The sequence below is a fragment of the Gymnoscopelus microlampas genome (assembly GCF_963454915.1).
Source record: "Gymnoscopelus microlampas genome assembly, chromosome: 7".
Lineage (NCBI taxonomy): Eukaryota > Metazoa > Chordata > Actinopteri > Myctophiformes > Myctophidae > Gymnoscopelus > Gymnoscopelus microlampas.
The window spans coordinates 34850885-34873865 of NC_139944.1; the positions used below are offsets into that span (position 1 = coordinate 34850885).

General features: G+C 42.0%; 1 protein-coding gene across 1 annotated transcript in view; it reads left to right on the forward strand.

The window, feature by feature from the left end:
* Nucleotides 1-20093: 20093 nt before the first annotated feature.
* Nucleotides 20094-22981, forward strand: part of LOC311048277 (metabotropic glutamate receptor 4-like) — a 179166-nt gene continuing 176278 nt past the window's right edge. The window contains exon 1 of the mRNA XM_084061440.1: nucleotides 20094-20384. Within this exon, the coding sequence (XP_083917566.1) occupies nucleotides 20109-20384 (276 nt within the window). The 5' untranslated portion in view covers nucleotides 20094-20108. The remainder of the gene's footprint in view (nucleotides 20385-22981) is intronic.

Consider the following 22981-nt stretch of genomic DNA (forward strand, 5'->3'; position numbering starts at 1 on the left):
AGTGTGTAGAGCAGGGCATCAGCTTTTTTTTAGCGGTGCCAACCGCTCTAAGCTTGACTTTGTCCGTATGTCCGTCCGTATCAGCACGGGATGATTTGAAACAGCTATAACTCCAGTTTGCAGCATGCCACCAAGTCCACATTTGGTATGTGCACTTAGACCACCAATAGGGACGAGCATGAATTGCTGAAGTTAGCAAAGCGGGGTCCAGGGACCCCCAGCGTCTGTTATGTCCGTCCGCCCGTTTAGGGCACGGGATTTGAAACAGCTATAACTCCAGTTTGCAGCATGCCACCAAGTCCACATTTGGTATGTGCACTTAGACCACCAATAGGGACGAGCATGAATTGCTGAAGTTATCAAAGCGGGGTCCAGGGACCCCCAGCGTCTGTTATGTCCGTCCGCCCGTTTAGGGCACGGGATTTGAAACAGCTATAACTCCAGTTTGCAGCATGCCACCAAGTCCAAATTTGGTATGTGCACTTAGACCACCAATAGGGACGAGCATGAATTGCTGAAGTTATCAAAGCGGGGTCCAGGGACCCCCAGCGTCTGTTATGTCCGTCCGCCCGTTTAGGGCACGGGATTTGAAACAGCTATAACTCCAGTTTGCAGCATGCCACCAAGTCCAAATTTGGTATGTGCACTTAGACCACCAATAGGGACGAGCATGAATTGCTGAAGTTATCAAAGCGGGGTCCAGGGACCCCCAGCGTCTGTTATGTCCGTCCGCCCGTTTAGGGCACGGGACTTTAAACAGCTATAACTCCAGTTTGCAGCATGCCACCAAGTCCAAATTTGGTATGTGGACTTAGACCACCAATAGGGACTAGCATGAATGGCTGCAGCCCCGCCCCCTCTGTCTTCCCATTGGCTGGCCTTTAAACAGCCATAACTCAAGTTCGCAGCATGCTACGGAGTACAAATTTTGTACATGCACTAAAACCACCAATAGGGACGAAATGTAATTACCTAAGCCCCGCCCCCTCTGTCTGCCCATTGGCTGGGCTTTAAACAGCCATCATTCCAGTTTGCAGCATGCTACCAAGTACAAATTTGGTAAGTGGACTCAGACCACCAATAGGGACGAACTGAAATGAGTTAAGCCCCGCCCCAAAGGCACCGCTTCCTTCACACAGGGTGTGATTTTTTTGTTGCCAAATTGCAGGTCAATCATGCCACCCTAGGTGATGTAAGTCAAGTGTCAGGTCATAGGACTTGAATCCAGCAGTCCAGGCTGACCCTACGGAGAGTAAAAGTCGAGAAATAGAGACTGCAATCAGTGGAAAAGCTGTGGAAAAGCATACGGGCGCACTGGATGTTATTTCAGTGGTTTGCTGTTGGTGAATTATTGATGCGGTGCAAACGGGTTGTAATTACCCAGTGACTATGAAGTGGCCGATTGGGCTTGTGGCATGCCATAGGTCATGGGGGGTGACGGGGGGTCACAGGACACTCGTCTGCATGATGAACTCACTTCCAGGAAGTTGTGTGCACTCCCGTCCCTGGCTCGGCCTCTTACCCCCGCCCCTACCCCCACCCACTCTGTCAGCGATTTCTCTCCCGCGAGTTGTCGGCAGCCCTCTCTGTACCTTTAAATGGCTGATAAAGGTGCTTGCGAGACACTGCCCCAGCATCCCCCCTTCTTGACGCCACCTATGCTATCCACCCTGCCCACCCACAAATCCCTCTAAGCAATCACAGCTCCTCAGGATGTCAGCCAGCATTACCGTTACCCCCCTCCCACTCCTTACGCCTATGATCAGGGCTTTTACCCGTGTGCATGGGAGGAACTGGGGCCAGAGTGGAGGCACTCACTCGTAGCAGACTGAGCATGAAAATGGAGAGAGAGAGAGAGAGAGAGAGAGAGAGAGAGAGAGAGAGAGAGAGAGAGAGAGAGAGAGAGAGAGAGAGAGAGAGAGAGAGAGAGAGAGAGAGAGAGAGAGAGAGAGAGACATTGAAATAAGCAGAGAGACAGAGGCCAGTCATCTTTGTCACACTGAGGGCCTTTGGAGAACCGGAGGAACGCACCAGGCATGGAAGTGGATGGTGAATGATGGTGAAAGCACACAACAGACTGACCACCATAGCAAGGTGGAACGCGACTAATGGCTCAAGACGAGACCGACACAAATGTCATCCTATGCTATTCTTTCTGAGGGGTAGACAACTGGAGGGCCCATTATGCAGCTCTGTGTTTCTCCTGTCCTGTCCAGTTTGGTCTGTCTCGCCAGGTAAAGTGACAGAGCCGCGAATCCCACTTGACAGAAGAGACTCTCCTAGAAGAGACTAAGTGGGCTCGACCTGTCATAGTCACACGCTGTTGCTGACAAGGTGATGATGAACACCTTTCATTAATAGGCGGAAGCATGGCTTTCCCTGTGTGTGTGTGTGTGCGTGCGTGCGTGCGTGCGTGCGTGCGTGCGTGCGTGTGTGTGTGCGTGTGTGCGTGCGTGAGAGAGAGAGAGAGAGAGAGAGAGAGACGAAGCCGGGTGCCCAATCTCTACCACGATCCACACTCAAATAACTATTAGACTTTGGTAGGTATGTTGGTTTGTAGTTGGGTTTAAAGTAGGTATGGTATTCTTAAAATTTGTTTGTAGGCAGTTGTATGTTCTCTGTTTTGTCATGTTGTTGCTGTGGTGTATTTTCATGTGGGACTACGGATGGAAATGAGCTTATAGCTAAATCCGTCATATTTACATGATATCATGTTTATTGATTGAAATGCTCATTAATAGGCACTGTCCCGGAAATAAATAAATAAAGTAAAGTAAAGTGGGGACTGGACTAGATGGACCGCAGCGTACCTCAGAGACAGAACATGTTTTCAGCTTGTCAAGCCTGGTTTATACATTGTCGTACAGAGGTGTAGCCTGCCAAAAATAGCCGATCTGAACTTGTAGATTGGCTATTTTCAGGCTTAAGGATGCTCTTACAATAGCACATATGCCATTATCTGTGGCCTTAAGATGATGAAAATTTATGATTGGCTTAAAATGTAACATAGGTGAGTTTCTCGGTTTGATAGAAATGTATGAATAAATTGCATTCGCCTGATGAAATATTGACGGTCTTCACCGTGCTGTCATACTCCTTGGTATATGCGACAGCTTTTCAATATCTGTTGGGGACATCATTCCTATCGAGAGTAAAAAAAACTAAAACAAAAAACAAAACAGCCATTATAAGAGGGGCCACGATGGCTCATAACAGACTTCAAATACTCCAGAAGATTGAGGAGGCGCCCAGCATAAATGTTCCATCATAACAATTAATATGACAAAATTCACTTTGACTTGTTTGTGGGGTAATTAATCACTTTCAATTTAGCAATATTAACTGTGATGCAACCCCACTCCTAAAACCCTTCATTAAGTGATTGATGGGCAGTAACATGCCATTCACTTATTAGAGTAGGTGGGCAGCAAGGAATAGAACAAGAGTGAAACAACCCAAATAGACAAATTAAGACTCAGGCACCATATAAATTCGGAAACAGACCCATTATAAATTCATTAAATCCGGGTGACTAAGCATTTACAGACCATAGTTAATAAGTCTACCCAATAACTGACAATTTCCAGGGACTCCAAGAAAAGTATGAAATGTTAATAAACTGATTACCTGGCATTTCGTTTATTGACAGGTATGTTTCCACATACAATTTGTCTCAGTGTGTTGAGTCTAATACAGTGTGAGTAGTGTAGTGTTTTAACACTATTTTAATACTAATTATAAGCTATGACAAAGGGAAGACATGTTCCATTAATAATCCCTCGCTCGTTGGAGAATATATTATGACTAGGAGGCAATAACATGGCTAGATACCACATTAAACACTGGAGTACCCGCACTGCAAATGAAATACAGCTCCAACAAATCATGACTGGCTTAATGACCATCTTCGAACTTGCATATTAGGTCAAAGTTATTACCATTTCTATGATAACTGGCTCTGGATGTATGCAAATGTTCTTCTCTTGTGCAATATCAGCTATCTCTGTGCTCACCTGTACATGTGCCATCCATTGGTCTACCGTTTTCCTCTGAATGTTACGGAATTCTTCTGGCATTGTGTACCAAAGTGAATACTGGTCAGTTACTGTACATATTAGATTTGTCCTTATTTTGTTTCCCCTTGATATTTTATATCAGCATCAGCATATATAAGAGATCCACTGGTAGGAGATAAGTGGTCATTTTATTCTCCATTTTAAAACATAAGAAATGAACAGCTCATTTACAAAACGCTATAAATCCTTTAAATATTCCATTAGCTGAAGGTCATTTTTAACTACAGTATAATCTGGACATGATAGATGATAGAAGATCAGTAGTATGTAGCTGCCACCTTCTTGCCACTCTTGTTTTATGGGGATGTGCTGTATATGAATGTATCAAAGAAATGCTTTGTGTTTGGTGGACACTGTCGTTGTGCTGTCTAACAGGTTGTAAACCCCTCACGCTCCACCCTGTATTCTTTAGTCAACTGGTCATCATTAGCCATGCGCAGAACTTTACACTGGTGTCTTTTCCTTTTCTAAATCCATCATTTGAATGCTGCCCATGTAAACAGTGTGGATACGGCCTACCTTCCCAGGGCTTCAGCACCCTCTCCGTCCCCTCGGTCCGTACAGAACTTGGTAAAAAGGCCTATACTCTGCCCCCTCAACCTGGGACACGCTACAGAACATTTTAAACGTATTTAGCAAAAGCAGGAGGTTTTCACTTGCATTTAGCTGTTTTTTTTAGCACTTACACTTTAATTCCATGACAATCTGTTTTTATCTTTTATCTTGTCTCTGTATTGACTCTGTATTACTTGTCTCAATGAGATTAGCTGTATAAATAAAGGTTAAATAATGACAAAGGCCTGAGATTAACGACTGTATTTTACCATTAAGTACCATATCGTGCTATAAAACATTTTAGAAAAGTAGGTCCCTATTTTGTACCATAGCTCTTCAAATGATGCATTGCGAAGTGCCAATTTGCACATTTTCCCCGCACCATGACAGTGGAATTAAATACGTATCATCGTTTTCATCACTGAAGTCACAGCAATATATGTGGCTAGACCATCATGACAAGAGAGAACCATAGATATAGTTTATCTATTGCTAAAGTTTTGTGGCTGCAAAATTACAGCAGCTCAAATCCTGTTGCTTAGTAACTTGTCATTCTCTACCAGGATAATTGGAATGTTGGGATTGCCACTATTGCGATGTGAGAAAATTGGATGACATTGTTCTGAATTTGTATCCAACCTGGCCAACCTCTGTCTGTAATTGGCTCTTAGTAGTTCCTCATGTGTTCTCTCAAAACCACAGTTGGCTCTCTCAGCCTGGTATTCCACATACTTAGGATCATTCAACATCCCATTATGCATATTCCAGTTTTATCTTTATTAGCACTCTCAAGCATGTGAGCCTCTACTGGAAATTATCGATGTTAATATAGTCTCGGTTTGTCCTGAATGGTCATTTCAAGTGTTGACAGAATACATTACACCTCTTCATGAATTCATGCATATCTCGCAGAGTTTAGTCTTTGAATATAGGAAGCCCTTTTCATATTCATGAACATCATATTGGTTTTCATCTTGCAAACCGCTAGACTGATCAGCGCCAAATTCCTTGTGCCAGTAGAGGAAGCCTCCACAATTTAATTTCTTCATGTTTTATATATTTTTGAAATACCTTTGAAATGTTAACTTCAATGTTACAAATGGAGTTATACGTTATAGATATAGATGACTGACATCATAGCTACACTCCGTGATCCACATGGGAGCCATGCCGTTGTAAGACCCTAGCTGTTGTGTTATTATATTATTGTTTTTTTTTTAATCGTACTTTTGGCTAGCCGTGACCTTGCATTGTTGACTTTTGCTAGCGAAAAAACGTGGCTCTTATTAGGATGAAATCTTAGTTCTCTGTGAAATTGTCTATGCCATCCTTATCCCCTGCCCCTGAGGACTGGTTACAGTGTTAAGGGGCACAGCCTGTGAAAGCAAAGCAGCACAAACTGATTGAATTTCGACATGAATGCATGCAGAGAGAAGGCATTATTTCTAGGATGAGGCATCTTTCTTCTATAACAATGTCCCTTCCCTTTTCATTCAAAGATGGTCTTATTTGAGAAAGCTTTGTAACGCTGTCTTATAAAGTCTCACACATATGCACTTGTAACCATTTGAGATTGACAGGGAACAATGGGGAAGAGTGCTTTGCTCCTTCTTAACTGATATGAGGAGCGTTTCTGATATTCGTTGTTTCCATTTTCCTTGCAGTTACATTAGCTTGTGAAGAAGTGAAAATGCTTTAGGTTGGTCTCTGCCTTGCCTGCCTACTATGCCAGGATGCTCTCCATCTGGAAGTTAGTCCATCTCTATCTATTTGTCTTTTGATGCACTAGATTTAAGGCACTTCATCAAGTTTTGTGTGCTTTCAGCCGATACTGTATATATTATCTTAAAATGATAACAACAACAACAAACAAATGAAAAACATTTGACTTACAAACAATTCACGCTCTGATATGCACCAGTTTTCCATCTGTGGCAGCTTGAAGTGAAATTGTCGGGAGAAGGCGCTCTCAGAGGAATATGTTTGATAAGCCATAAATTCCTTAATCCTGACAGACAGGCAGGTCGAGCTCAACAGATACAGTAAATCAATGTGTCTGAGAAGTTGCAGGTATCTGTATTGACTGTGGAACTCACCCCCTCCCCTCTCTTTCTTCTAGACTAGGGCATGCTGCAAGCTGCTCAGTGATGGCTTATGATGTAGCCTGATGCAGCCTGCTTATGATAAAGAAGCGTATTTGACCTATAGCAACATGGCATATGCCAGGGATCATTACCAAGCACCGCTTAGAGTCAACATAAGGCTGGAGATGGCACACCTCATGCCATCTTTTCACCGGACCATTAAACATACCCGTAGTGAGCGAGCAAATGAGCAGCTTTAACTGCCCAGGGCTAGTGCATGGGAGGCCAGGAATTGTGGATATGCTTTATGGAATCTGTGGAACTGAATTCAGTTCTTGTGCCTCTAAATCATATACAATATGAGCCCCAAGGTATATATGTTATAATGGGTAGAATTCGCAAGGTGTACAGGTGGGAAATCTGGACACGTCTATGAATAATAAGCATTTTCTTTCTTCTTCACACGGTAGATCTGTTTGGAAAAAAAGAGGGAACTGCTGAATAAAGGATAAGATTCTCGATGTTCTTAGAATTCATGAATGTGGGGGGCGGGGATACATTATTGTAAAAAGCTGTTAGTCATTGAGTCAGCCAGCAAATGGGAAGTCAACAATATTCAATACCCTCTTCTTCACACTGCCTGATGGCTTCCACTAATACCATCTTCATCCCCATTAAAGCAGTGTGGTATTTCTCCCCCAGATCTTTCAGGGCAAGAGAACCTGGGGTAGTTCTCACATTTCAGCCCATTTATCTTCTACTAGATGCAGTTCAGTGATCCTAGCCCTCCATTAACCTGCACAAATCTGTGCAAGAAAAAAAAGAAAAGAAATTGGGGACAGCCCATATCTTCATCCCAGATTCTTCATAACCTCATATTTCCTAATGCACTTATCTTCAAAACACACCGCAAGATCTCTTGTTTGGTTTAAATAAGCTTTGTTTGTGTGCTTAAAAATGTCCTGTATCCAACATAAAAGTGGAGCGGGTCTCTGGTGAGGCTGTCATAAAGTTGATATTTCAAGAGATAAATTGCACCAGTGTTTCCTTAGGGTCCACAGCAGAGTGAAATGAAACGGCCAGGGAGAGTCAGCTATTGCATAATATCATGTCCTACTGAAGTTTTACACGTTTTGCAGGGTCTAAATAAATCACAACTGTCATCTATATCTTGCTATTCCTGCAATAAATATACCTCACAGTCACAATGTTCATGCTCTGCTCCTATCTCAGTTTCATTCCAAGAGTGTCAAAGTATAATATGTTGTAGGCCACTGGATGGGGATCATCATTTACTGACTTTTTGTTGTTGTTCAGATTAATATAACATTTCAACAGACACTAGATCAATCAATCATAACCCCTTTAAAAGCTTGGTGAACTAAAAGCTAGTGTGCTGATATTGCAGACCATAGGCTGAGTGTCAAATTCCCTAAAGGACTAAATGAGGAATTGGTGTTGGATTTTCAATATGAAAGCTGAACATGGGTTACATTTTCAATATTGTATTCCCGTTTTTGTATTTTCTAATCTTAAGTGTCTAATCTGTGATGTATATTGTAGGTGATTATGTACTACTGAGATAGTATTGCACTCAGTATTTGATGCGTATTATTCACTGATTGTCTATAGTTAAAACAATGACAAAAGCCAGAAGGGTCGAAACACAATCGATTTTGCTACTGAGAGGTCTGTGATGCATTAAAAGAAGCATGTATTTTGTAAGCACAGATGTTCCTTTTTTGATTAAATTGCACATGGGAACAGGCTAAAGGCAAGAATGAGTTTTTCTTCCATTTACGGTATGGAGCAGGAATTGTGAGGAGAGAGAAGTGGAGTGGAAATGGCGAAAGAAATACATATGAGTGGTTGTTGCTTCACTGCGTCATTGGAGCACTTAAAAAAGTTAGGATAGCTCAACTTTGATTTGTAAAGTGTCATTCCCATCACGCAGTGACAAGTCTCGGGTGACACTTTGTAGCTTCATGTCACTCGATTCCATTGAAAATCAAGTAGGTCTGAACACACAGGGTGGCGATGTAGGTCGGTTGATCAGTGTGTCCAACACTTTTGGACCCAAACAAGATGTCTCGAAAACTACTGGTTGGATTGCCATGGAATTTGCTGTAACCTGCTTCATGCTCCCCGGAGAATAAATCCTACTGATTTTGGTTGACCCCATCTTCCCTCTAGCACCACCCTTAGGTCACAATTTCCACTTGCACAAACAATAGCTCAAAATCTAATTGGAGGATTGCCATGAAACTTACTGAGTGCATTCATGCTCCCTGGAGGATGAAGCCTAACCATTTGAGAGACCCATAGGTACCATGATATATTTGGATCAAATCACATGAAACACTTTTAGAAAATCATACAACACTATCACAGGAAAAAACAACTACACACAGTGCTATTAATAATCACCATTGCGCTACTTGCATGTAAAGTTCTTCTTGTCAGCTACTTCCATGTTTTTTATATTCTTTTTTGTGGATGCTTCTGGGCTTCACCTGTCATGCCTCGGTTTTAACATCACAATGCAATGAATTGTGGGGTATTGCCTCAAGCAAAGTCTGCAGATATGCAGATTTGCAGAAAGTGTGTGTAAAGGGCTGAAAGAGACTGCAAGAGAGCCTTCATGGACCTGCTGCCAACTTGTACAGTGGGCCTGAGACCTCACCTACTATGTACATCAAGGTCAGATATCTCATAATCTAATAGGCAGATTGCAGGATGAGCCCTACTGATTTAGTTTAGCACCAACCGTAGGCCAAAAAAATATATATATTTTAAAGGTACTTTTGTATTTATGTATTATGATACATATTTTATTTCACATTAAAACTTCTTAATATTACAAAATAGTAGGTCTGTATCAGAATATTCTGGCACTTAAACACTTAAACCTATATACTTTGTTGTACAGTAAGTCAAACAGCGACAATCCAAGACCTAGAGATCTAGTAGATCTGCTAGTTTCACACAATGTTGGCCTATTTTTGCAGAATGTTCATCTATTATGAAATGTCCGAAATAGGAACACTAGGGTTCATGTGGTTAAATATGGTGCCACTTTGAAAAGTGTGTGCGGTTGGGGAAGAAAATGTTATAATTAGACCAAGGTAGCTAGCTGCAAGAACTGCACTGAAAGCATTTACTGCTATTTCAGATGATGACAGTTGGCACTGCAGCCATCTCCGCATCCTGATAACTGCTGTTATCAGACTGCCTCAGACTGATATAGGCTGATATCAAGATTGCGCCTTATTTTAAGTGTGACTGCTGGCAATCATGTAGGATATCGGATTCTGTTGCCCTGTTCTGAGTACCCTTCAAGGTACTCCTGTGGAGTACCTCCACTCCTGTGGAGGGTCACTCAGGAGTTTAGTGGATGAAGATTTATGCAAACTAGACCTACGTCGCACCACCAATCAGACCGATATGCCCATATATGGAGATCTCTGTATCTGGCAGTCCACGTCCCTTTTATGCACAAATATGGAGATCCCTGATGTCATCAGTATATGCCCATATATTGGCATGCCCCCTTTTGTGCCCATATATGGAGCTGACTGATTTGTTTGCGCCTGATGCCATGACCACATTGAGGTTAGACAACACACTCCATATTTGGGCATAGCTGCATTGGGAACTCCTTATGGCTGAATCATAGTTATATGAGTGTGACGACGTGGTCCGCCGGCCGGCCAGCCGGTCCTCCCATAAGCCAGTTTTAATATAGGATGTATGCACATAGTATAATGGTTACAATGGGTACCATCACTGACAGAATACCTTACATGTTGTTTAACATGCTGTCGATCACAATTGGTTCAGATTGCATTCTTACTACTCACATAGATCAAATAAGCTTGATCTGTTGCTGCTGCTACAGCATTTTGTCCAACCCCTCAATGTAATTTTATTATTCGATGTTTTGGGGGGAAAAATGTTTAAGGCTTTGTTTATAATTTGATTTGATTAGAACACCTATCACATCACTAATTATAAAGTACAGTATTATGGTATGAAGCAATTTCTGTCCACACAAATTAGTTTTAGGGAATATGATGTTTGTGAGATTAGGTGTAAGCTGTCCATTTAAGTTTTCTGACCTGTTCTCTTCTATAATAAACAAAGCTGTAGGTTGCAAGAGCCCTTTTCTCTCCATTCATTTTCCTCTGGGCAGCCTTCCCTCTACCTTGCTATTGATCTGCTTTGCAGCAACATGATGCTGGAGAGTGTGTCAATTAGAGAGCCCCTCCTGCCCATCTGTGAGAGGCTGCAGTTACTCCAGCATGCCTCTAAAAGGGCTCTGTGTGGTTCTGCTTCTCTCTCCTCCCAGCCCACAAGCGGAATGTTTTTCAGAAGAGAGAAAACATGTATAAAGAATATAGGTTTTGCTCATATATTCATGTCAGGTTTTTTTCTTTTCTTTTCACCTTCTGACGGCACTGTAAAAAATGTTAGGGCTGGAGCTGTGAAATGTCTTCCATTCGACGTGGTAATAGATATGAGGGAGCCTTCTGGTGAAAGAGGCTGGCCTGGAGAAACACATACTGACTGACTTGTAGGTTAAAATAAAACACATGTAAGCTATTTTGAAGTGCAGTGCATTTGTAAGGGCAGCCTGGCGAGAGTGGTGAGAAGGAGTATATTTACCAAGGGAGATTCTTCTGTTAGTATCCTTACTATTAAACTACCAGAGACTGTTCGAAAATCTGACTTTTCTTGTGAATTATCTATTGAATATTTCATTTCAAGTCCTTCATGATAATACATAATAATAATAATAATACTACATTTTATTTGTAACACACTTTATATCTGAACCAAATCTCAAAGTGCTAAATTTCAAGTCCTTTCATGACATGCCTGTTGACTCGGTAGAAAAACCTGACATTAATATATGAGCAAAACCTATTATATATATATACATTTTTCTTTATCCCCTTTTCACCCAGTGCCAATGGACCCTTCGCTAAACCCCATGTCCAATGCCAGCTTAGCAACCATTGTTAGCCTGGCATAGGTCTGGCAAGCTTTCGTCACCTGCCATAGCTGTCAATGTTATTTCGCCCCCACATACACAATCATTTGCAACATAATAGCAAGAATAGGAATACCACAATAACGCAATGGTGACTATGAACCAGCAACAGATTCCACATACCCAAAACCGTTGGTGGGTTCTTTTCCCGGGGGGCATACGTTAGTCCGACAGACCATTACTCCGACTATGTGGCATCCGTGGCATCCTGCGGTGTCAACCTAGTGTTTGCACTTTCTCATTTACGATCCGTACATCTATGTAAACGTTCAGATTTCAAATATAAATTGCTTACCCTATGGCCACGGATGTTAAAATTATGCACGGGACTCTCAAAAGTACCCGTATATTCTGTATTGTTCAATAAAAAGCATTTTATTTCCGATCGGTGGCCATTTTCTCATAGAGTTATAATGTATCAGAGTGCAATACATCTACCAAACCGATACGGTCACGCAGTTGAAAGCATATGGAGAAAATGGCCACCGATCAGATTAAAATGCTTTTTATTGAACAATACGGATGATACGGGTACTTTTGAGAGCCCGTACATAAATTTAACATCCATGGCCATGGGATAAGCACTTTATATTTGAAATATGAACGTTTCTGTAGATGGAGAAAGTGCAAACACCAGGTTGAAGTTCATCCATGACGGTCAAGACAGACGACCGTCGTGTATCCATGGCTATTACTCCCTCTAACATTTCCCGTGTTTTTAGTTTATTGAAATAATGTCATGCACATTTATCCAGCGCATAGCCTACTGCAGGCCTTGTTGACTAGATTTAGAAGAGATTTTGAAGCTCTTGCTGCTGAAAGGATCGATTATGTTTAAGGGGAAAAGCCGTCATTTAACATGCAAGTCAATGGGTGAGAAGCAGAGTTTGCCAGGCCTGGGTGTAACTCGCACCACCAGTCACAGAGTGGAGTGGGTGGGGCTTAGCGAAGGTCCATTGTCTAAGTAATCCTGGGCGCTACACTCCCCCTGCCAGCCTAGGGAGCCCAGAGACGAGCTCATGCCTCCTTCAATGCATGAGAGCCAACTAGCCTACCTAACCAGTTCCTTTCCCCTCCATCAGGCGCCCCGGCTATCAAGGGGGAGGCGGTATGGTGACCAGGATTACTGTATGTTTTTTGTGAGGGTACCTACCCTAGGAGACAAGGGGAGAACATGCAAACTCCACACAGAAAGGCCCTTTTGCCAAACCCCACCTAGGGTATGGGTGCTGATGATGCGGAGGAGAGGACACGCCCCCAGCGCCCACACACAGCGTACCCCGGCGGGAATCGAACCCAGGATCTTTTAGCTGTGAGGCGACAGTGCCACCGTGTAAACATATTTCTAAACATGTTTTCTGTCTTCTGAAAAACATTCAGCTTGTGGGGAGGGAGGAGAAAGAAGCAGAACCATACAGAGCCCTTTTGTACTGTACTTGTTATTTGTAATTGTTATCAAATTGTTAATGCACTATTACTAGACATGGAACATTTCTGCACAGCTGGATACTGGGCCTTGTGGTGTGTAGGAGAGGGCAGGCAGGCCACAAAAAGTAAAAAAAAAGTTAACCTTAGTTTCACTGCAATAATACACTCGAAGCTGTGCTGTTCTGTGATATATTGGCACTGGTGTGATGAACTGACCAGTGACAATATATCACAGAATAGCATGACCTCGAGTGAATTACTGCAATTATACCACAGTTTCATAATCAATATTTATGATTGAATGTCGAGACAATGATGACACAAACTTATTATGAACGTTTTCTTTCCAAAAAGGAAAATACATTCCTTTCCTTTCTAGCACATCCACATCCTTGTTCATCATTGAAACCATTGATTCTGCCCATTTGAGATATTCTTAGCTGCAGGCTGGTCATCAGTTGTACATTCATTGTCATCAAACCTTTTATTAAAACTAACTTGTTCAGCCAATAGATTTTTACAAAGTCATTACAATTCATTTTGTTTCCAGTAGCAAGATGCTGATAAATGTTACGATGTGTCTGCCAGACCTGATTATTTAGGTGGCACATGAAACAGGCCCAGATCTTTAACGCCGCCCCTGGGGAGGACAGCACCTAAAAAATCAACCAAACAAATCCCAATCCTCCCTTTCAATTTAATGTTTTTATTTAGGTTTAAAGATAATAGATTGTAACCTGAAGTACTACACCCAGATTGCACACTCTGGTACAGTAGGTGGCGATATGCACCTAGCGTTGGTTGCGACCCGCTGTTAAACGAAGAAGAAGAAGAAGAAGAAGAAGAAGAAGAAGAAGAAGAAGAAGTAGAAGTAGAAGTAGAAGTAGAAGTAGAGGAGGAGGAGGAGAAGGAGAAAAGGAGCCCCATCTTTTGCCATTCCAGGAATCACTCAGGTAACTCAAACAAAGAGAAATGCATTAGTACAACTTACACAAACAACTAGTGCATATTCTGAGGACCTGATTCTACAAATGTCTTCTAAAACAGTTTTTTTGAAAAAACGAATGTTGCTAAATATCTGTGGTTCTCAATTTTTTTCATGTCAAGGACCCCCAAAATGATATGTCTTTGGCCACGGACCCCCATCTCAAAATATTTTGTTCCAGGGACCCCACCAGAAGCAAAGATTTGAGTTACAAATGTTCGATTTACAAATATATATATTCAAAGATTTGCACATATTTTCACGATTTAAAAAAATATATATAGCAGATCTACCAGTTCATATCGCGGCACTTGGTGCTTGTATATCTGCTATTTTTGAATAGCCAAATAAATCGAAAATTACACAAATGCTTTCCCGGTGTTAATGGGTTAATAAACAATCCAAACAAAACAAATACATTGTGTTTTATGTATTTAAAATCACTGCAAATAATTAAACAAATTAAACAAAGGTAGTGGCATGGGTAAATGGTACTAGTAGCATATGTGTGAGTTTGTGAAGTCTTAACTCAACGTGTGGCTGTGGTCACAGGCTCCCTGGACCCCACTTTGAGAACTATATAATTACAGTATGACCAGTCTCTACACACTTCCAATATTGTGTTGCAATAGAAATGATCTCTGGGACGCTGTGTAAAAAAAATGCCAGCAACTGCCTTAAATGCCAGCAAATCAAAATGTAAAATTTGAAACTAACTGTGGTATTGCACTTTGAACCCTCTAGTGTTTCAGTCCAGCATTCATAAGAATAATTGCTCTAGTCTATAAAGTTATTTTTAAGTTAATTAATTATAATAATAATAATATTTTTTAATGCAGAGATTGAAGTGAGTGAATGAGTCCCTCATTTCCCGCGGGCGTGTGTGTGTGTGTGTGTGTGTGTGTGTGTGTGTGTGTGTGTGTGTGTGTGTGTGTGTGTGTGTGTGTGTGTGTGTGTGTGTGTGTGTGTGTGTGTGTGTGTGTGTGTGTGTGTGTGTGTGTGTGTGTGTGTGTGTGTGGTGGTGGTGGTGGTGGTGGTGCATTCAAAAGAGTATTGGCCTTTAGCAGAACCGAGGTGTTTGATTCACAGTGACTGCTACATGTATAAGGCCATGCAACAGCTACAGTACACATACAACTGTTGTCCTGATGTTATGGTTTGGCCATTTGATATTAATGTATGTTGTAGGCTAATATTGTATTATGCAGGTTTATTTATTTATGTATCTATTTTTACCCAGAAAGGTTGTTCTCTCGATAGGATTCACCATTAATTTGTGTCCTTTGTTAAACACATTCACGGAGCTACAGGTGTGACACTGTAGGACTGTTTGTCATTACTTTCTGATGTAATATGACATATTTGACAAATGACATATTTAATCACAAACATTGCCCTTTGCATGTTTTATGAGCACTATTCATTGTTCCAAGCTAAGCATAGCATTCCATTTAAAATGAGCCATGTTTATGATGTATCCAAGTAGAAAAATACGAACAAATTTGATCCATGGAAACAAATTTCCTTCATTTATATTAAATTATAGAAATACGTTATATAGCAATGTTACCCCTTTAACTCGTTCTGCCAGTGTTGCATTTGTATTTTGGCTCTGAAATGTATACGTGTGATTGCTCCAGTGCTTAAAATTGGACTCATTTAGACAGGCTTGTCTCCTGAGCTGCGATGGACTGTCTGGAGACTGATTTATTCGTTGGATTTCGGTCCCTGGTCTAACTAGAACACAAAAAAACTTCAAGTCTTCTTGATTGCAGGATAAATTACTTACAACTATGGTGATCAGAGGAATCACTATACGATATTCATCTGAAACAAGGCAAAACATTGTGATTGTGGTGATGGCGGTCGATGTAATCTGAGTCGAGAGATAAGATATCCTCTTTGAGCCTCACAATATACATTTCCTCAGATCATTTAGCTGTTGTTTTTCCATCTGAGGCAGGCATAAATCCCCTGTCCCAGTCTCTGTCTGTCTTAATGCATCTTCAAGTAGCTAGCACACCGTTGAGTAAACACCAAGGCAGTGGAATTGAATTGTAAATGTCCAAACATTTCCTGGTCTACCAAGGCATTTTATATATATATATATATATATATATATATATATATATATATATATATATATATATATATATATATATATATATATATATATATATATATATAATATCTCCCCTGTATTATAAAGAGTTAAGATGTTGACTATCCACGAGGGAGACCCGGGTTCGAATCTCGGTCGTTACATTGGTGCCGTGACCTTGATCGGGTTTTCCCGTGGGAGGAGGTCAAAAGGGGTGCGAGTGTAGCAGAGTGGCTCAGAGCCTGATGACCTAAAAGTCTAGTATCTCTCCCGGATTATAGGCAAGCCCCGGGGCTCGCGGCGCAAAACCAACTCTATTTTTTTTTCTTTTCTTCTTCTGCTCAATCTGACAGATTTTCCAATCATACTGTAACGTGTGTGTGTGTGTGTGTGTGTGTGTGTGTGTGTGTGTGTGTGTGTGTGTGTGTGTGTGTGTGTGTGTGTGTGTGTGTGTGTGTGTGTGTGTGTGTGTGTGTGTCTGTGTGTGTGTGTGTGTGTGTGTGTGTGTGTGTGTGTTTGTGTGTCTATATCTTAGATAGATAGTTAGTATGCCTTGGTAGACCACGAAATGTTTGAACATTTACAATTCAATTCCCTCTGCCTCGTTGGTGTTTACTCATCGGTTAGACGTACCATGCTGCCTACAGTGGTGTTAGCATATGCTGGCGAAGGTGGGCTGGCTAGCATCCCACTTGTCATCTGCTCTCTGTTGTTTAAAGTGAACCTGCAGTGAATCAAGCCTGAAAAATTACTTCTCACTCACTAGAAGATAGTTGGGTGTATTCAAAAGACCTTGTCACTTCCAATATGCTCTCAATGAATCTCAACCACAGTAGCGGATCCCAGACTCTGGGCTGCTCCTGTGGAAAAACCAATGTCTTTGGCCCGCCCTGTTTTCAGTTACTTTGCACTGGGAGATTGTTCCTTCACAGTCTATTACAGCCTCTAAAATGAACAGGTTTGGGTTACATACAACCTGGGCGTATCTATTTGTGTATGTCATGTATTGTGGTGTATGTGTGTACGGGAGAAATACAGGACAGAAGGAAAGAGAAAAAGAAAGGACACAGAGATTTGTGGTAATCCGTTTTTCAGAAATAATTATATTATCTTTATCTGTGTAGAGTCTGCATCCGATACCCCATTTAGCAATGAAACACGCTAACACCATCACATTACAATTGATTCAGTTAGGTGCTGTAGTCTAAAATCTTCATCTCCATTATTCACACATTTTTCATTTTTTGTAAGTGGTTGCACATCTCCAACAATACTGGTAATAAGCTTTTCGACTCTCCTGATTTGTGTATTTCTGTATTTATTTGTGGGAGGATCTGTGGGAGTGAAATAGTGACATCTTATTAGACTATTTAGATGACAAACAAAGATCAAATTAATCCTTCAATAATTTCAGACAACGGACAGTATTATCTATCTACTGTGTTGATACTTAACCCATTCAATCCGGGAACTCGTCTCTGTCACTTGAGATGTCTTTGGCTATTCAAAAATAGCAGATCTAGCGCCACGCTATGAGCTTGTAGATCTGCTATTTTTAGAAAAAATCTGAAAATGTGTGCAAATCTTTGAATATAATATATTTTTTAAAGCGAACATTTTTAACTCAAATCTTTGCTTCTGGGGGGTCCCTGGAACAATATATTTCGAGATGGGGGTCCGTGGCCAAATACATATAACTTTGGGGGTCCTTGACATGAAAAAAGTTTGAGAACCACTGATATTATAGCAACATACGTTTTTACACATATTTTCAGGATTTCCCCCCAAAAATTGCAGATCTACAAGCTCATAGAGCGGCCGTGCTATGAGCTTGTATATCTGCTATTTTTGAATAGCCCAAAAAATAAATCTAAAAATGACCCATTCTTTCCCGGTCTAAATGGGTTAATAGCAGTGTGCACACAGAGTACTGTGGGTACATTGTAGCAGTGAATAGCTAAAGAACTATGTGGGTATACTAGCAGTGAATACTGTAGCTGCTTCATAAGGAGGACATTTTTTCTACTTGCCAACTCCTGGTATCAAAGCTACTCTCCATTTGTAGTAATAGCATCATTACCATTTCATAGTCAGTTCTAGACTCTACCCTCTTGGTTTGTTGTAAATTTCTCACCCTCCAAGGCACAGACTTACATATTATGCTAAAGCTGTGTGTGTGTGTGTGTGTGTGTGTGTGTGTGTGTGTGTGTGTGTGTGTGTGTGTGTGTGTGTGTGTGTGTGTGTGTGTGTGTGTGTGTGTGTGTGTGTGTGTGTGTGTGTGTGTGTGTGTGTGTGTGTGTGTGTGTGTGTGTGTGTGTAAAGAAAAGGAAAAAACCTGGCCTAAATTACTGTACTTAAGGGGACAATTCAGAGTTTCATTAATAGTTTGTCTTTCCAGTGATGTCAACGGGAAGCCACTTACTCTGTGCTCTTTAACTACTACTAAATGAAGTGAAGAAAATAGAATGGCCGATAGTGCTGGGAAAATAAAGGTCTTTAATAGCTTTTAGTTAGCGCAGTGACTTGTGCTTTTTAGGGATTCAAAACAAAGCATTAAAGCCTATTACATTTATTCTCAAAAAGACTGGAAATTTGAAAATCAATTTCACTGAATTAGGGAATGTATTATAGCCGTGCCTTCTGTGCGTGTTATTAAAATATGAATTTGATTAAGGTACGTGAATGCTTAATATACCATAACTTGATCAGCAATCGGAATGACCTACTGCAGTGGTTGGGCTGTATTCTAAGTACGTATAAATGTGTGTGTTTAATGTGAAAAGAGGAAATGAAAAATGAAGCGAAGGGTGACTGATGCCTACTGCCTGTCAACCTTGGTAGTCCATGGCAACCTTTTGAATTGAAGATGGCAGAATGTATGAAGGAGCAGAGCGTGCAAGAGAAAGGCGATGAGAGTGGGTGTGAATTAGTTCTTTGTTCCACCCAAGGCTGCAGCAAAAAGGAGGGTTAAGCAAAAAAAAAAAAAGATCCAACAAATACAAATCCCTCTCGGGTTTCTTCCAGTGCACAATGTATCTTACTCCTCTTCTATTTTTTCTATCTTATAGGGAATTCACTTTGGCGCCTGTGGACCTAAGAGGGCCTGGGGGCGCTGACACACCGCACCAAATCCTTGCCCTGGGGGAGCAGGGGAGATTAAAAACTTCTGACTGAGTTGGAGAGGGAGGAGAAAGAAGAGGGAGAGTAAAAAGAGCTTATCGTCACCTCACCTTTGTTCTTCTTAATGCTTCATGTTGGAGATCTCCATAGACCAGGCTGTGGATAACAGCAGACACAAGAGCAGCTGCCTGCCACGCTGGTCAGACGATGGAATGAGAGACAGAAACAGAGACAGGAGCCAAGAGACTGATTACAGTGTGTGAAAGAGCCAAGCTCATATTCTGCTTTAATTGAATGACTGGCAGAAGTGAGAGGCGACATGATAGGGAACTTTTCCTGTGCCAACTGCTTCAAGAGGTATTACAAGTAATTATCTGGCCATCTTTGAAATCCTTCATTCTTCTCATTGTGTTGTGATTCCAACGAGCCCTGTCAAGGTACGGTGTGCATGTGCACGAGGCTTGCAGCCATGTTTCAACCTCCAGGATGTCGGCCAGGCTGGAGCAGGTTGATCCTCCTGCTGCTGTTCCTGCACAGCTCCGCGCAGGCCGCCAAGCCCAAAGGCCCGGGGCACACGCACCTCAACTCCATCCGCATCGACGGGGACATCTCCCTCGGCGGGCTGTTTCCCGTGCACGCCAGGGGCCACGACGGCAAGGCCTGCGGGGAGCTGAAGAAGGAGAAGGGCATACACAGGCTCGAGGCCATGCTCTTTGCCCTCGACCGCATCAACAACGACCATAATCTGCTGCCCAACATCACCCTGGGCGCGCGGATCCTGGACACTTGCTCGCGGGACACCCACGCCCTGGAGCAGTCGCTCACCTTCGTGCAGGCTCTCATCGAGAAGGACGGCACCGACGTCAAGTGCCTGGGCGGCGGGGCGCCCATCATCACCAAGCCTGAGAGGGTAGTGGGTGTGATCGGAGCGTCCTCCAGCTCAGTGTCCATCATGGTGGCCAACATACTGCGGCTGTTCAAGGTAAGCTTGTATCCAGGGTTTGATTAGAGGGGGGGGGGTCCAAGCCTCTGCTTTTGATATCCCCCTCTGGTTATTCTTTTTTATCGCCGGTGAGGATGTGTCCTTGTTTTTTGGTCAGACTGAATTAAACACAAACATTTCCTTTGGGGAATTGTAGACTGATATGTTTGATATTTATGTTTGCCAAAATATCACAATTTAACAAGAACTAAAAATGTATCTTAACCACATCAACACTGGTGTCTCAATCTCTCTTTTGTATTAAACAATAGAGTAAATAACAGATGTACAAGCGCACAACACATCACGATGCAACGCGTTGGTTGTGAGCTAGCTTATAGAGCAATAAAACGTCCCTCCCCCCCCCAATTCAAACCCTGCTTGTTCCACACGTGTGTGTGTGTGTGTGTGTGTGTGTGTGTGTGTGTGTGTGTGTGTGTGTGTGTGTGTGTGTGTGTGTGTGTGTGTGTGTGTGTGTGTGCACGCGCGCATGCGTGTATCCTTGATGTGTTTACTCAAGAAAAACACCTGAACCTTTGACAGGAAATGTTGATATGCGTGTTATGTAGCGCATTGCATCTATTAGCCTATGTGTGTTGTTGGTCATAGCCATCCTTCATCTTGGACACGGAACACTATGATGTGTGATTTTTATATTTTTTACTGCATTTATTGTCCTATATACTATGCATGAATAATTCAGGCAGGCAAAAACATGAACTATCAAAAAGGCTTGGGAGAATAGCGCTCGTTAGATATCAGTTGCCACGCTGTGTGCGTTTTCCATAATTTCAGAGAAATTCACCCGTAACTCTAATCACCGCTATTACCCATGAGGACCCTTGTTGCTGTATTGCCTCTCAAGTTGATGAATAGGACACTAGTTGATTCAAAAATGTAAAAGAATGGTGATTCAATGGTTCAATGGTTCAGTACGTCCGTCCATCACTTTGGTCCCCGAAAACATAATCTCAAAAACTGCAGGCTGCATAGCCATGAACTTGCCCCCTGGAGACTCTACCCTACTGGCCTTTCCTCTTGTGCAGGGACACACAAAGTCGGACACAGTGGGCATCCCTTGAGACAACTGCTGTTAGGCAAAAATTTCTCTTAATCCATTAAGACCAGGAACACATCTGTGTCATTTTAAGATTTCTTTGGCTATTACAAAATAGTAGATATACAAGCTCATAGCACGGCACCGAATCATCCTTTTTTCAACAGTTTTCTGAAAAATGTATGTTGCTATTATATCAGTGGTTCTCTCAAGGACCACCCAAAATGATATGTATTTGGCCACCGACCCCATCAAAATATGTTGTTCCAGGCACAAATGTTCAAGATTTACAGATCTACAAGCTCTGCTATTTTTGAATAGCCAAAGTATAAAATAATGGTTATAGCTCAAATCTAAAATGACACAGATACGTTCCCGGATTGAATGGGTTAATGCTGAAATGTCTGCACTGGAGTCCGGAATCCCGCTAAATGGGCGTGTCCGAGGTATGAGTGACACCCTTGTGAATAAACAAATTGTGGTCCAGCTAGGACGTCTCTGCTACGAGTGGCTCAGGCCATCACCAAAGACAATGCATTGTCTTTGGTTGCATTGTCCACGGTTCCGCTTTCGCCGAACGTGGAAGCGAAATATCGCTGCTGAGTGTGAATTCAGCGTATAGTAAGAATGGCAATGTCAGTCAGTTCAGAAGCCATGAGTAAAGAGCAGCAGCCTATAGGGGCTGCTGGAGGTGTTGTCATCTCTTAGTCTTGTTATTAAATCATGCATTCCAATAGGATTCATGGTCAGTTATACATAGCACGTGTTTCCCTCAAGTCACTTTTAGTACAATTAGGTTGCTGGTAATATATTTAATTGCTGCAGCAATTAACCGGAAATCTGCTGCATTGTGTATGACTGCTCAGCCTGTCAGTTTTGCAGCTGCTGTGTTCTATGATTAACTTACAATTACGTATACCCAAGGAAAACAGAAGGTATGACATTCTTCTGGTGGAGGTGATAATGCGCTGTTACTTTTTAATGTCTTGCTGCAAGGCAGAGCCGAGGTGACTAGAACCTTAACCGTAGTATTTAACTGTGAATTCCTTGGAAATATTATTTCCAATACTTTTCCGGGATTAAAACATTTTTTTTGTGATCATTGATTTTGGAACATAAATGTCAGCAAAAGGTGAAATTATCCAGAAAATGCCCCTCATGTAGTATGAACCTTTACTCCTGTGTAAGTGAATGCTCTCCATCCATAGTCACAGTGCACAGGCTTACAACCATTGTAGAAGTTCCCCTTTAATAATTCAATCTGACGGTAAACCAGCCTGGGACCAGGCTTTCGGGACCAAATTGAGTTGCTCTCTGGATGAGACGTAAAAACATGAGGATGGCAGAGGCTCAGGAGGGAAAGGTTCCCTGCTCGATCCCCGGCTTTCCCCTGTGTTAGTGTCGAAGTTCAGCAAGGCACTCCACCCCTAGCTGCTCCTGATGAGCAGGTTGGTGCCTTGCATGGTTTCCTCCAGCCGTCGGTGTGAGCATGTGATTGTGAATGAGTGAATGTACTGCACATTGTAAAGCGCCTTGGATT